The sequence below is a fragment of the Eucyclogobius newberryi genome, unplaced genomic scaffold, assembly GCF_026437365.1.
Source record: "Eucyclogobius newberryi isolate DKJ021-1_F unplaced genomic scaffold, fEucNew1.0.hap1 SCAF_1, whole genome shotgun sequence".
In the NCBI taxonomy this organism is placed as follows: Eukaryota; Metazoa; Chordata; class Actinopteri; order Gobiiformes; family Gobiidae; genus Eucyclogobius; species Eucyclogobius newberryi.
Window position 1 is genome coordinate 21,903,721 of NW_027315723.1, and position 14,764 is coordinate 21,918,484.

The following is a 14,764-nucleotide window of genomic DNA, read 5'->3' on the forward strand; positions in this document are numbered from 1 at the left end:
GAAGGAGCATTAAAACACAGTCACTGCCTGGAGGTGTGATTAATTGCTTTACCTGAAATGTTCCGCTGTGGCATAAATCATTTCGATCTAGTGTTTTATTTCGCTTCAGTTTTTTTTGTATACTTCAAATGTCCTGCCGTGGAAACAATAAAAACAAAGACGGAAACGGATGAGACAGAATGCCCTGGACCAATATTATTACTGGAGATTCGAAAAAAATTACATCCAGACGTGATTGAAAATGGACTTAAGATGTATATATTTAAAATGTTGCTAAAAAGTTAAGATTTTATCCCAGAATATCTAATTTTTACGTTTATAATTTCACTTCCTGTTTGTAATTGATGACATCACACTAGGAAATTACCCAGCAAACACTGGACAGAAACTCATCTAATGTCACTTTTTTTATTTGACAAATAAAAATATATGCGAGCAACATTTTTGATTAATTAAAGGCGTAATGGACGATTTTTCGGCGATTTGAGAACTCTGGTGGAAGTGCACATGCCACTCCCCCGTGTGGACTGATACAACACACACGTGCGTTTGTTTATCAGCGCGATGGATCGCATCGCATCTCGTCTCCCGTAGATTTCCGTCCACTTCTGCGTCAGCTCGAACTGTCTTTCTCCGTCTTCATTTTGTCCCGTACACTGAGGGAACTATATTATGATAGATCCATGCGCTTAGACACGCGGAACCTTGCTGCTCTCATGGGACGAGCCGCACGCGGCTGCAGGTGAGCGGTAGGTGCGTTTTATGATTGATACGTGGCAGGACTAATCGGCAGTCCACGCCACGAGGAAATAAGACTCAGATTTGGGCCCAAAAAATCGTCCATTCAACCTTTTAATTAATGTTTAGAGAGACAAAAATGTTTGTTTAGATTGTATAAATTATGCATAAACTTTGACTTGAGTGAGTGTCCCTAGTGTGAGCTGGACCAGGAAGAACATAGGTAAAGGAATAAAAGTAGAAAATAATGGAGTGGCACAATAAAAAAAAAAGAAAAAAAAGAATTGGAGCATATTCGGTTCAGAATAATTGTCCCATTTGGTCCATTGTTTTTTACATTTGTCTATTATCTCGCGTTGAGTCCAGAGGTGGTTGTTCCGTAAAACAAAGCGGTGTTTACAGTGTGTGGATGCGTGTCGCTCCCTCAGGGCTCGGACGACTGCCTGGTGAAGATCTGGGCCACAGACGACGGGCGTCTCCTGGCGACGCTCCGGGGTCACGCCGCCGAGATCTCGGACATGGCCGTGAGTCACGAGAACACCATGATCGCCGCCGGCTCCTGCGACAAGACCATCCGCGTGTGGTGCCTCCAGACCTGCGCTCCGCTGGCCGTGCTGGAGGGCCACGCCGCCTCCATCACCTCACTGCAGGTCGGCCGGTTCAGTACTCGCAATCAGTCAGGCCGTTCTAATTGTGTTTGCAAAGGTCAATTACAGATAAAGTGTCACTTAAAAGGTTTTAGTTCTGCGCTGAGATCAAAGAAACAACCATAAAGTAGTTTTCATCTTTGTTTTAATTTAATACGCTTGAATATACCGTATTTTCCGGAGTATAAGTCGCACCGGAGTATAAGTCGCACCAGCCAAAAAAGGCATAATAGAGAAGAAAAAAACATAGTATGAGTATGAAATGCCGTTGCAAGTCTGAAAATAACAAATAATATCACATATATGTATACTCCGGAGTATAAATAGAAGTATAAGTCGCACCCCAGCCAAAACTATGAAAAAAAGGTGCAACTTATAGTCCGGAAAATACGGTATTTTAGATAAAAGCAACAAGTTAAAAGAAACAAACATAAAGTAGTTGTCATCTTTGTTTTACTTTGATACGCTTGAATATCATACAACACAAAAGTATTCTAAGTATTCAGAGTACAGTACGGTATTGGAACATGTAACAGATAACACATTTGTAACAATCATAATATTAAAACTCTTACAGATGTTCATTAATATATCAAAGAAACAAACAAAGAATCCTCAAAAACATAACAAATTATGATACAAAACACATTTTCAAAGTATTTTTCCCGACTGACTTTAAGCAGGTTTTCTTTTAACCACATTTGGCACACTACACCTTAACAAAGCATGCGCAAACAATGAACATTAATTAAGCATGATTCAGGCTTAGTAACCACTTAATTAATGTTATGATAGGTGTTAATCACTGAGCCTGATTCATTCTTAATAAAGTATTTGCTCATTTATAATTTAACTATTTGTTCATGCTTTACTCAGGCAGGGATGAGTGTAATTATTATTAAGTGTTGCCACATTTAGTTAAGGTTTTAAAAACAAACACAACAGGGTTTTCAACTTAAAAAAAAGGACTATTGTGGATTTTCTGCTTTATTTTCACTTTCAATCCAAGAAAAACATTTCCCACAAGACGAGACAATTGCAGTTTCTTTGTTTGGTTTGAACAGCAGCTTCTCAAAACGTCAAAAACCGCCAGCATTTAACCTTTTTTTTTTACATTTTCATCTGGTCTGTGAAAGAGTTGTGTATAGCTTTAGCCTGAGCGCCGTCGCCATGGACACGTGCAGATAACTCTCTCTGTTTGCAGTTCTCTCCTCTCTGCAGCGGCTCCAAGCGCTTCCTCTCGTCCACCGGAGCCGACGGCACCGTCTGCTTCTGGCAATGGGACTCGCGCTCGCTCAAGTTTGGGTGAGATTTGTGCTTCTTCCTCCTCCTCCCTCCTCCTCGCTCCTCCTCATGCCTCTTCCTCCTCGCTCCTCGCTCCTCCTCATGCCTCTTCCTCCTCGCTCCTCCTCATGCCTCTTCCCCCTCGCTCCTCCTCATGCCTCTTCCTCCTCGCTCCTCCTCATGCCTCTTCCTCTTCGCTCCTCCTCATGCCTCTTCCTCCTCGCTCCTCCTCATGCCTCTTCCTCCTCGCTCCTCCTCATGCCTCTTCCTCTTCGCTCCTCCTCATGCCTCTTCCTCTTCGCTCCTCCTCATGCCTCTTCCTCTTCGCTCCTCCTCATGCCTCTTCCTCTTCGCTCCTCCTCATGCCTCTTCCTCCTCGCTCCTCCTCATGCCTCTTCCTCCTCGCTCCTCCTCATGCCTCTTCCTCCTCGCTCCTCGCTCCTCCTCATACCTCTTCCTCCTCGCTTCTCCTCATGCCTCTTCCTCCGCGCTCCTCGCTCCTCCTCATGCCTCTTCCTCCTCGCTCCTCCTCGTGCCTCTTCCTCCTCGCTCCTCCTCGTGCCTCTTCCTCCTCGCTCCTCCTCGTGCCTCTTCCTCCTCGCTCCTCCTCGTGCCTCTTCCTCCTCGCTCCTCCTCGTGCCTCTTCCTCCTCGCTCCTCCTCATGCCTCTTCCTCTTCGCTCCTCCTCATGCCTCTTCCTCCTCGCTCCTCCTCATGCCTCTTCCTCCTCGCTCCTCCTCATGCCTCTTCCTCCTCGCTCCTCGCTCCTCCTCATACCTCTTCCTCCTCGCTTCTCCTCATGCCTCTTCCTCCGCGCTCCTCGCTCCTCCTCATGCCTCTTCCTCCTCGCTCCTCCTCGTGCCTCTTCCTCCTCGCTCCTCCTCGTGCCTCTTCCTCCTCGCTCCTCCTCGTGCCTCTTCCTCCTCGCTCCTCCTCGTGCCTCTTCCTCCTCGCTCCTCCTCATGCCTCTTCCTCTTCGCTCCTCCTCATGCCTCTTCCTCTTCGCTCCTCCTCATGCCTCTTCCTCTTCGCTCCTCCTCATGCCTCTTCCTCCTCGCTCCTCCTCATGCCTCTTCCTCCTCGCTCCTCCTCATGCCTCTTCCTCCTCGCTCCTCGCTCCTCCTCATACCTCTTCCTCCTCGCTTCTCCTCATGCCTCTTCCTCCGCGCTCCTCGCTCCTCCTCATGCCTCTTCCTCCTCGCTCCTCCTCGTGCCTCTTCCTCCTCGCTCCTCCTCGTGCCTCTTCCTCCTCGCTCCTCCTCGTGCCTCTTCCTCCTCGCTCCTCCTCGTGCCTCTTCCTCCTCGCTCCTCCTCGTGCCTCTTCCTCCTCCTCGTGCCTCTTCCTCCTCGCTCCTCCTCGTGCCTCTTCCTCCTTGCTCCCCCTCGTTCCTCTCGTCCACCGGAGCCGACGGCACCGTCTGCTTCTGGCAATGGGACTCGCGCTCGCTCAAGTTTGGGTGAGATTTGTGCTTCTTCCTCCTCCTCCCTCCTCCTCGCTCCTCCTCATGCCTCTTCCTCCTCGCTCCTCGCTCCTCCTCATGCCTCTTCCTCCTCGCTCCTCCTCATGCCTCTTCCCCCTCGCTCCTCCTCATGCCTCTTCCTCCTCGCTCCTCCTCATGCCTCTTCCTCTTCGCTCCTCCTCATGCCTCTTCCTCCTCGCTCCTCCTCATGCCTCTTCCTCCTCGCTCCTCCTCATGCCTCTTCCTCTTCGCTCCTCCTCATGCCTCTTCCTCTTCGCTCCTCCTCATGCCTCTTCCTCTTCGCTCCTCCTCATGCCTCTTCCTCTTCGCTCCTCCTCATGCCTCTTCCTCCTCGCTCCTCCTCATGCCTCTTCCTCCTCGCTCCTCCTCATGCCTCTTCCTCCTCGCTCCTCGCTCCTCCTCATACCTCTTCCTCCTCGCTTCTCCTCATGCCTCTTCCTCCGCGCTCCTCGCTCCTCCTCATGCCTCTTCCTCCTCGCTCCTCCTCGTGCCTCTTCCTCCTCGCTCCTCCTCGTGCCTCTTCCTCCTCGCTCCTCCTCGTGCCTCTTCCTCCTCGCTCCTCCTCGTGCCTCTTCCTCCTCGCTCCTCCTCGTGCCTCTTCCTCCTCGCTCCTCCTCATGCCTCTTCCTCTTCGCTCCTCCTCATGCCTCTTCCTCCTCGCTCCTCCTCATGCCTCTTCCTCCTCGCTCCTCCTCATGCCTCTTCCTCCTCGCTCCTCGCTCCTCCTCATACCTCTTCCTCCTCGCTTCTCCTCATGCCTCTTCCTCCGCGCTCCTCGCTCCTCCTCATGCCTCTTCCTCCTCGCTCCTCCTCGTGCCTCTTCCTCCTCGCTCCTCCTCGTGCCTCTTCCTCCTCGCTCCTCCTCGTGCCTCTTCCTCCTCGCTCCTCCTCGTGCCTCTTCCTCCTCGCTCCTCCTCATGCCTCTTCCTCTTCGCTCCTCCTCATGCCTCTTCCTCTTCGCTCCTCCTCATGCCTCTTCCTCTTCGCTCCTCCTCATGCCTCTTCCTCCTCGCTCCTCCTCATGCCTCTTCCTCCTCGCTCCTCCTCATGCCTCTTCCTCCTCGCTCCTCGCTCCTCCTCATACCTCTTCCTCCTCGCTTCTCCTCATGCCTCTTCCTCCGCGCTCCTCGCTCCTCCTCATGCCTCTTCCTCCTCGCTCCTCCTCGTGCCTCTTCCTCCTCGCTCCTCCTCGTGCCTCTTCCTCCTCGCTCCTCCTCGTGCCTCTTCCTCCTCGCTCCTCCTCGTGCCTCTTCCTCCTCGCTCCTCCTCGTGCCTCTTCCTCCTCGCTCCTCCTCATGCCTCTTCTTCCTCCTCGTGCCTCTTCCTCCTCGCTCCTCCTCGTGCCTCTTCCTCCTTGCTCCCCCTCGTTCCTCCTCATGCCTCTTCCTCCTCGTTCCTCCTCGTGCCTCTTCCTCCTCGCTCCTCCTCGTTCCTCCTCATGCCTCTTCCTCCTCGCTCCTCCTCATGCCTCTTCCTCCTTGCTCCTCCTCGTTCCTCCTCATGCCTCTTCCTCCTCGTTCCTCCTCGTGCCTCTTCCTCCTCGCTCCTCCTCGTGCCTCTTCCTCCTTGCTCCTCCTCGTGCCTCTTCCTCCTTGTTCCTCCTCGTGCCTCTTCCTCCTCGCTCCTCCTCGTGCCTCTTCCTCCTTGCTCCTCCTCGCTCCTCCTCATGCCTCTTCCTCCTTACTCCTCCTCGTTCCTCCTCGTGCCTCTTCCTCCTCGCTCCTCCTCGTGCCTCTTCCTCCTTGCTCCTCCTCGTGCCTCTTCCTCCTCGTTCCTCCTCGTGCCTCTTCCTCCTCGTTCCTCCTCGTGCCTCTTCCTCCTCGCTCCTCCTCGTGCCTCTTCCTCCTTGCTCCTCGTCGCTCCTCCTCGTGCCTCTTCCTCCTCTTGCCGTTCCACGTTCCGTGCGGAACAAAAACATTTGAAAAGTGTGGTTGATCTGATGTTTTTAATGGATTGACGGTGCTACATTTGTGTGTGTGATTCTCTCTCCAGTCAAAGGCCCAGTAAATTCACGGAGCGCTCCAGACCTGGAGTCCAGATGATCTGCTCCTCCTTCAGCGCAGGTACAAATCACTCAGGAGAGGAACACAAAGCATGAAGAGCAGGAGAATACGCCCCGGCTTTCTTCAGACATGCTTTGATTGTTAAATAGAGCTTATCCATATTCTCTTCACGTTCTCGCCATGTTCTCTCCATGTTCTCTCCCCTTTATATTCACGTTCTCTCCCTGATCTCTCCCTGCTCTCGTCATGTTCTCTCCATGTTCTCCCCTTTATATTCACGTTCTCTCCCTGATCTCTCCCTGCTCTCTCCCTGCTCTCTCCATGTTCTCTCCATCTTCTCTCCATCTTCTCTCCATGTTCTCTCCATCTTCTCTCCATGTTCTCTCCATCTTCTCTCCATGTTCTCTCCCCTTTATATTCACGTTCTCTCCCTGCTCTCTCCCTGCTCTCTCCCTGCTCTCTCCATGTTCTCTCCATGTTCTCTCCATGTTCTCTCCATGTTCTCTCCTCTTTGTCTCCCCTTTATATTCACGTTCTCTCCCTGCTCTCTCCCTGCTCTCTCCCTGCTCTCTCCCTGCTCTCTTCATGTTCTCCCCTTTATATTCACGTTTTCTCCCTGATCTCTCCCTGCTCTCTCCATGTTCTCTCCATGTTCTCTCCATCTTCTCTCCATGTTCTCTCCCCTTTATATTCACGTTCTCTCCCTGCTCTCTCCCTGCTCTCTCCCTGCTCTCTCCATGTTCTCTCCATGTTCTCTCCATGTTCTCTCCTCTTTGTCTCCCCTTTATATTCACGTTCTCTCCCTGCTCTCTCCCTGCTCTCTCCCTGCTCTCTCCCTGCTCTCTTCATGTTCTCCCCTTTATATTCACGTTTTCTCCCTGATCTCTCCCTGCTCTCTCCATGTTCTCTCCATGTTCTCTCCATGTTCTCTCTATTGTTCTCTCCCCTTTATATTCACCTTCTCTCCCTGCTCTCTCCCTGCTCTCTCCCTGCTCTCTCCCTGCTCTCTCCCTGCTCTCTCCATGTTCTCTCCATGTTCTCTCCATGTTCTCTCTATTGTTCTCTCCCCTTTATATTCACCTTCTCTCCCTGCTCTCTCCCTGCTCTCTCCCTGCTCTCTCCCTGCTCTCTCCCTGCTCTCTCCCTGCTCTCTCCATGTTCTCTCCTCTTTGTCTCCCCTTTATATTCACGTTCTCTCCCTGCTCTCTCCATGTTCTCTCCATGTTCTCACCATGTTCTCTCCATGTTCTCTCCATGTTCTCTCCATGTTCTCTCCATGTTCTCTCCATGTTCTCTCCCTGTTCTCTCCCTGTTCTCTCCTTGTTCTCCATGTTCTCTCCATGTTCTCTCCTCTTTATCTTTATGTTCTCTCCCTGTTCTCTCCACGTTCTCTCCATGTTCTCTCCACGTTCTCTCCACGTTCTCTCCACGTTCTCTCCACGTTCTCTCCACGTTCTCTCCACGTTCTCTTCACGTTCTCTCCACTTTATCTTCACGTTCTTTCCATGTTTTCAGGTGGCATGTTCCTGGCCACCGGCAGCACTGACCACATCATCAGAGTTTACTACTTTGGCTCGGGACAACCTGAGAAGATCTCTGAGCTGGAATCACACACGGTAAGGCTGATACTTCACTCGTTTTTACAGCACAATAGTTGTGTTGGAAAGAAATGAACAATTAAAGTACATTTTATTGTGCATCGGGTTTTTGAACTCAACAGTAGATGCTTTTTAAAAAAATCTTAACTCAGGTTTTCTCTTTTTTATTGATTGATTGATTGGCAGAACACATAATAAATAAAAAACACGAAATGACAAAAAAAAGCTGAAATAAGAGAAGAAAAAAGAGAGTAGGTAGAAGTTGAAAGCTATTCAACTTGTGTGAAAATTAAAAGGAAAAGGAAGGACACTTAGGCTACCCCAAATACATTTTCTGTTTGCTGTAACCCGAGTCAACATTTTTTAAGTGGCTCGGACGGTAGGCAAATTCTTATTTTTTTTACTTTGAAGGCAAAAAAAAAGCACCAGGGGTCAGGCTTCAACAGTCAATGACGGGAAACGTCTCCATCAACCCGATCGGGAGACTAAATCTCACGATCTTAAGATATTTCAATCGACCTTTTGTTCGCCGCTATCCTTTATTTTGGTAGCAAACGGCAAGCGGGGGGAACATGCGGGGGACACGGGAGCCGCCATGTTTGTTGTGATGACGCTGCTGGGGGTGTTTGAATCCCAGAATGCATTTGCGAAAGTCAAATTTCACACCCTGACAGAGGGTGACATTACATTACTATGGACATGTTAGTGGCGCCGACATTAGCAAACCTACTTGCATAAAGCAATATGATGACTCCTACGCGTGTTTATTTTTAGTCCTCCACATGCGTCTATAATAAAACAGAAGACGTGCATGCGGTGCGCAGTGCGTTATCAGTCCTTTGAGATGAAAGTCAGGTTTACCAGCGTGATAAAAGTATTTGACACGGCATTTTGACGTTTTTTCAACAAAATGCTGATTTTTTTTTCAGTCTGCTATTTTAATAGCGGGTCGGTCGGGTTACAGCAAACAGACTTATTATTTTGCTTAGCCTTATTAGGATAATTATTCTATAACACAATATAATTATAAGTCACAATATAATAATAATTTTAAAATGTCGACCCTAACCTGAATGTAAATTCATATTGTTTTTATTATCTTGTTTGTAATGACACACATAGTTTTTATTTTTTTTACTAAAAGCTGCCCACACATAAATCTTTTTGACCGTGTGAATTAACTAAATTAATAAAGTATTTCCCTGCTGTTTGTTCTTGGTGTCAATAATCGTGTTAAAATCGTGACGTTTCTTCTCACAATAATCACAACACTCACAAAGACACCACAGGCAAAACAGATGTTTAAATTTCCTTCACCTGCAAATTACATTGTCCAAACTGCACTGAGGTAGTTTTATTTATTTCAATTCCTGCCTTTAAAGTTGCACCAACACACGCCACCATCTTATATCTGACACCATCTCAAATATTTGACAAACATATGAGAGCACCTTTTATTCTGTTAAATTATTGTTAAAGGGTCCAAAAAGTTGTGTAAATGATGCATACAGTTGGGATGGAATGGAATGTCTCAGGTGTGATGTCACTTCCTGTTATTTTTCGCTACTTTTTCAGCGTTTTCTCCACAAATACCTACTCGATTGGCGTAAAACTATAATTTAAACTGGTACCAATGCTCCAAATGACGTCAAAATTTGAAAATCATAAAAGCCTGTCATATGCCCTTTAAATGTCGCATCTCACCTTTTAATCTCACCGTAATCATTTGTTTTCCAGGACAAAGTTGACAGCATCCAGTTCTCGCACTACAGTGACAGGTGAGCGTTTATCTCACACATGTTCATGTTCATATACCGGAGCCGTGTGTGCGACCGTGACCTCCGAGCCGCCGTCGAGCCTAAATAATTCACTCGCACACAAACACATGCTCGTTGTGCGTCAATATGAGCCTGGCACCGGCACAAACACGGCCCCGGCGTGAATTCCCCCAGGACGCTGTGATTTCGGCAGCGGAGATGGAGAGAAATGGCGTCCGGGCGTTTGCATCCGGCGCGGAAGACTTGTTGTCGCGCTGTTTGGTGCGATCCTGGAGCGTGTTGTCGCGGTGTTTGGTGCGATCCTGGAGCGTGTTGTTGCGCTGTTTGGTGCGATCCTGGAGCGTGTTGTCGCGCTGTTTGGTGCGGTCCTGGAGCGTGTTGTCGCGCTGTTTGGTGCAATCCTGGAGCGTTTTGTCGCGCTGTTTGGTGCGATCCTGGAGCGTGTTGTCGTGCTGTTTGGTGCAATCCTGGGGCATGTTGTCGCGCTGTTTGGTGCGGTCCTGGAGCGTGTTGTCGCGCTATTTGGTGCGATCCTGGAGCGTGTTGTCGCGCTGTTTGGTGCGATCCTGGAGCGTGTTGTCGCGCTGTTTGGTGCGGTCCTGGAGCGTGTTGTCGCGCTGTTTGGTGCGATCCTGGAGCGTGTTGTCGCGCTGTTTGGTGCGATCCTGGAGCGTGTTGTCGTGCTGTTTGGTGCAATCCTGGGGCATGTTGTCGCGCTGTTTGGTGCGGTCCTGGAGCGTGTTGTCGCGCTATTTGGTGCGATCCTGGAGCGTGTTGTCGCGCTGTTTGGTGCGGTCCTGGAGCGTGTTGTCGCGCTGTTTGGTGCGATCCTGGAGCGTGTTGTCGCGCTGTTTGGTGCGATCCTGGAGCGTGTTGTCGCGCTGTTTGGTGCGATCCTGGAGCGTGTTGTCGCGCTGTTTGGTGCGATCCTGGAGCGTGTTGTCGCGCTGTTTGGTGCGATCCTGGAGCGTGTTGTTGCGCTGTTTGGTGCGATCCTGGAGCGTGTTGTCGCGCTGTTTGGTGCGATCCTGGAGCGTGTTGTCGCGCTGTTTGGTGTGTTCCTGGAGCGTGTTGTTGCGCTGTTTGGTGCAATCCTGGAGCGTGTTGTCGCGCTGTTTGGTGCGATCCTGGAGCTTGTTGTCTTGCTGTTTGGTGCGATCCTGGAGCTTGTTGTCTTGCTGTTTGGTGCGATCCTGGAGCGTGTTGTCGCGCTGTTTGGTGCGATCCTGGAGCATGTTGTCTCACCAAACTGCACTGCAAAAATGTAAAGGATGTGTACTGGACTGAATACACAAGAAAAGTGTTTAAACCGGGCAACGTTTCTAAAATTCATATTAAGTGTGCATGTTTTCATTCATCCGATTCAGGGGTATCGGCATTCAAAATTCAAACTATGTGGTATTTGGTTTGAATTGTTAATTGCTATGGCAACGGTGAAACCCATGGAAAACTGACCAGAAATTTCACTAATTCTACTGTGTAGATCTTCCTTAAAGGCACAGTACTTAACATTTTCAAAAAAATAGACAAAAACAAAAGTGGTTTATTATTGTAATCAGCAGGTTTCCATCTCCACAAACCTGACTCGTACTTATCCTGGAGGACAAGCTCCTGCTTGTTTCCATAGAAATTATCCTATAATATTCCACTGTTGGGCATAAAATGTATCTATGGAGAATTTTCTGAAGAAAGGTTTTAACTTTCTATTTCCATGGAAGTTACACACTGCCTTTTTAAAAGCAAAAACATGTTTTCTTATACTAAGTGAACATCTAAATATACTGTAAGTGTATTTATTCTGAGGAGGAGCTGTTTCTTTGTGTTCAGGCCTTGTCTCTTTAAGGAGCACGTCACATTTGAAGGTGTTTTGTAGATTTTATTTGTAAAAAAAAAAAAAGGTTTTGTTATCTTGATAGTGATATTCAGACAATTTTTAAACAAATCATCCGGAATGTGCCAGTAAATGTCTTGGCTTAAGTCGAGCAAAAACCCTGACTAGATCATAAAATTAACTTCAAGAACAGAACTATCCCTTTATTCAATTCACTTCAGTTTATTTTTGTAACGGCTGAAATCACAACGGCAGTTTCCTCGAGTGGCGACAGTGAAAAACAGATTAAACAATGTTCATAGGGACTTTGGCAATGTCCCAGCATCCCGTGTCCTTAGACAAATGTCTCAGCGTCCTGTGTCCTTAAACAAATGTCCCAGCATCCTGTGTCCTTAGACAATGTCCCAGCGTCCTGTGTCCTTAAACAAATGTCCCAGCATCCTGTGTCCTTAGACAAATGTCCCAGCGTCCCCGTGTCCTTAGACAAATGTCCCAGCGTCCTGTGTCCTTAAACAAATGTCCCAGCGTCCTGTGTCCTTAAACAAATGTCCCAGCATCCCGTGTCCTTAGACAAATGTCCCAGCATCCCGTGTCCTTAGACAAATGTCCCAGCATCCCGTGTCCTTAGACAAATGTCCCAGCATCCTGTGTCCTTAGACAATGTCCCAGCATCCAGTGTCCTTAGACAATGTCCCAGCATCCCGTGTCCTTAGACAAATGTCCCAGCATCCCGTGTCCTTAGACAAATGTCCCAGCATCCTGTGTCCTTAGACCCTCCTTCTCGGCCTTTATACTCTTGTTTGGGAGACTGTCTCTTTTTGAGGTACATTTTGATATACTATATAAAAGCAGGCCATAATACTAATACTAATACTAATACAAATGATACTAATAATACTATCATAGATCCCAGCTCTGCTCTACATGTCTCTGTCTTGTGTGTCCTGCAGGTTTGTCAGCGGCAGCAGAGACGGCACAGCTCGGATCTGGCAGCTGCAATCTCAGGGCTGGAGGAGCATTCTGCTGGACATGCAGACCAAACTGCCTGGGTACGTTCATCATGTCTGGGTCGAGCTGGAGGTCAGACTGGAGAAATGTCAGAGACTTGGTGATCATGTACATAAGGGATGCAACAATGATTTTTTTTTTCTTCAATAAGCCAACTAGTCTAGTGATTATTTCCATTTTACAGATTTAAAATACATTTTTAACAAATAAATGGTTGAAATATGGTGACCAAAGGCTTCTAGGTAGAAATTGTTTAGGGATTATTAATTGATCAGAAAAGGTTTATTCTATTTTGATTTAATAATGCCACTGTTTTTCAAATGTGTTAAAATAATCTTTATTGTCCAGATAATGAGTACAATTATCAAAATACAACTACAGTTATTCCATATGATTGAATAGTCACGATTAGTCCGTTAGTCAATAATCATTGCAACCCTAATGTAAACTTAATAGGTTTATTAATAAATGGCTGAGTTTTGCCACGGTCACAAACATCAACAACAAACTCTTCTCCCTGTTAAGGCAAAGTTTGAATAAATTTAACTTTTATAGCAACTTTGTCAAACCTACCAGATGTTATTTACACCTACATTATAAAAATATACTTTTGAGTAGTTTAAGACTGCACCAGAGGCAGCTTTCATAAATAATGTATGAGGAAAAACGGCATTTTAACACCTGTGAGTGAGGCAGCCACTGATTGGATTTCTCTCCTAAAGAAATGTCATATCATTTTTAAAAGTCAGACTGCTCCTGAATATAAACCGCTCTAAATTTTACAAAATGTATTATTTTTTACATACATAGGCCTCATTGTAACATGAGATATTTGCGCTCCACGCATGTTCAGCTGTGTGTATATTCGGTTCCTCATTAGACTCATTTCTCAGTGACTATTGTAATAAAAAATCAATAATAACATGCAGCATTTTGAAGCTTAACATACAGAGGACACGTCTGATTTACCTGTGTCTTTTCCCCTCCACATTTGGCTCTGCTCCTGAGAGAGTTTCCTGCTAGAGCGCCCCCTAGAGGCCGTTAGCCCGACAACATTTATAAATTAGCTGCATCGTTGTTTAAGCCGCAGGGTTCAAAGCGCATAGACAAAGTAGCGGCTTAAAGGCGCAATGGACGATTTTTCGGCGATTTGAGAACACAGGCGGAAGTGCGCATGCGCACTCCCCCGTGCGGACCGATACAACACACACGTGCTTTTGTTTATTAGCGCAACGGAGCGCATCGCATCTCTCGTCTCCCGTAGATTTCTGTCCACTTCTGCGTCAGCTCGAACAGTCTTTCTCCGTCTTCATTTTGCCCCGTACACTGAGGGAACTATATTATGATAGATCCATGCGCTTAGACGCGCGGAAACGTGGGGACAAACCGCACGCGGCTGCAGGTGAGCGGTAGGTGCGTTTTATGATTGATACGTGGCAGGACAAATGATTTATCCACGCCACGAGGAAATATGATACAAAATTTGCTGAAAAAAATCGTCCATTCCACCTTTTAAAGTCCGACATTTACGGTAGTCAAAACATTTTTGTAAACCATCAGAAAAGTGCTACAATTAGTCGTATCTTATGCTAGACATTTTCATGTGGACCGTAAACCGTTTAAAATTAATGTATGCAGAATTGAGCAGATCATGAGATGTTTTCAGTGATGGAACTAACATCAGATCTAAATGCTAATGTGCTGCTTCTCCAGTAAAAAGGATAGATAGAAAACAAGGTTAAAAAAGTACTATTTTCTAGCCTCAGAATTGGAATTGAGCTTCGCGGAAAGTTAAAATTATTGTAAAATGTGTGCCATAAGTGAAAAAACTATTGTGAGGCCAACATTTCTATTAGTTTGTCCAGTAAAATCTCTCCATTGACATAGTGTATGTTCTACGTCACATTGGCCTCAGTTTTCGAATTCAGAATCTATACATTTTAAAGTTTCTACATCAGTTTTAATGTGTCATGATGCGGCGAAAGGCAAACGTGAAAAATAATTGGAAAATAATTTGTGCTAAAAATGACTTCTGCTTCTTGAACGTTTTGCCCATCTCGTTGAAAGTAAATTAAACCAAAATACGTCCCTCTCACATTGCTTTTGTTTTAAACTTTGTTCAGGAAATACAACCCGCCGCCGCTCGAGGACAAAGTGACTAAGCTAAAGGTTACCATGGTAGCCTGGGACCGCCACGACAGCACCGTAATCACCGCAGCCAACAACCTGACGCTCAAAGTGTGGAACTCCACAAACGGGAACCTGGTGCACGTTCTCATGGTACGGAGCGTTTCTGCACATTAAACAAGCAAACAAACAAACAAACACATGTGAAATAAAGCTGTACGAGTTAACAGCGTCCAAAATGAAACTGGTTTGTTACTTTAACATGTTTC

General features: G+C 47.2%; 1 protein-coding gene across 1 annotated transcript in view; it reads left to right on the plus strand.

Moving 5' to 3' along the window:
- Positions 1-14,764, plus strand: part of phip (pleckstrin homology domain interacting protein) — a 62,556-nt gene that overhangs the window by 13,235 nt on the left and 34,557 nt on the right. The window contains exons 8-14 of the mRNA XM_072440149.1: positions 1,167-1,388; positions 2,590-2,690; positions 6,143-6,213; positions 7,669-7,769; positions 9,489-9,529; positions 12,311-12,409; positions 14,492-14,648. Of these exons, the coding sequence (XP_072296250.1) occupies positions 1,167-1,388; positions 2,590-2,690; positions 6,143-6,213; positions 7,669-7,769; positions 9,489-9,529; positions 12,311-12,409; positions 14,492-14,648 (792 nt within the window). The remainder of the gene's footprint in view (positions 1-1,166; positions 1,389-2,589; positions 2,691-6,142; positions 6,214-7,668; positions 7,770-9,488; positions 9,530-12,310; positions 12,410-14,491; positions 14,649-14,764) is intronic.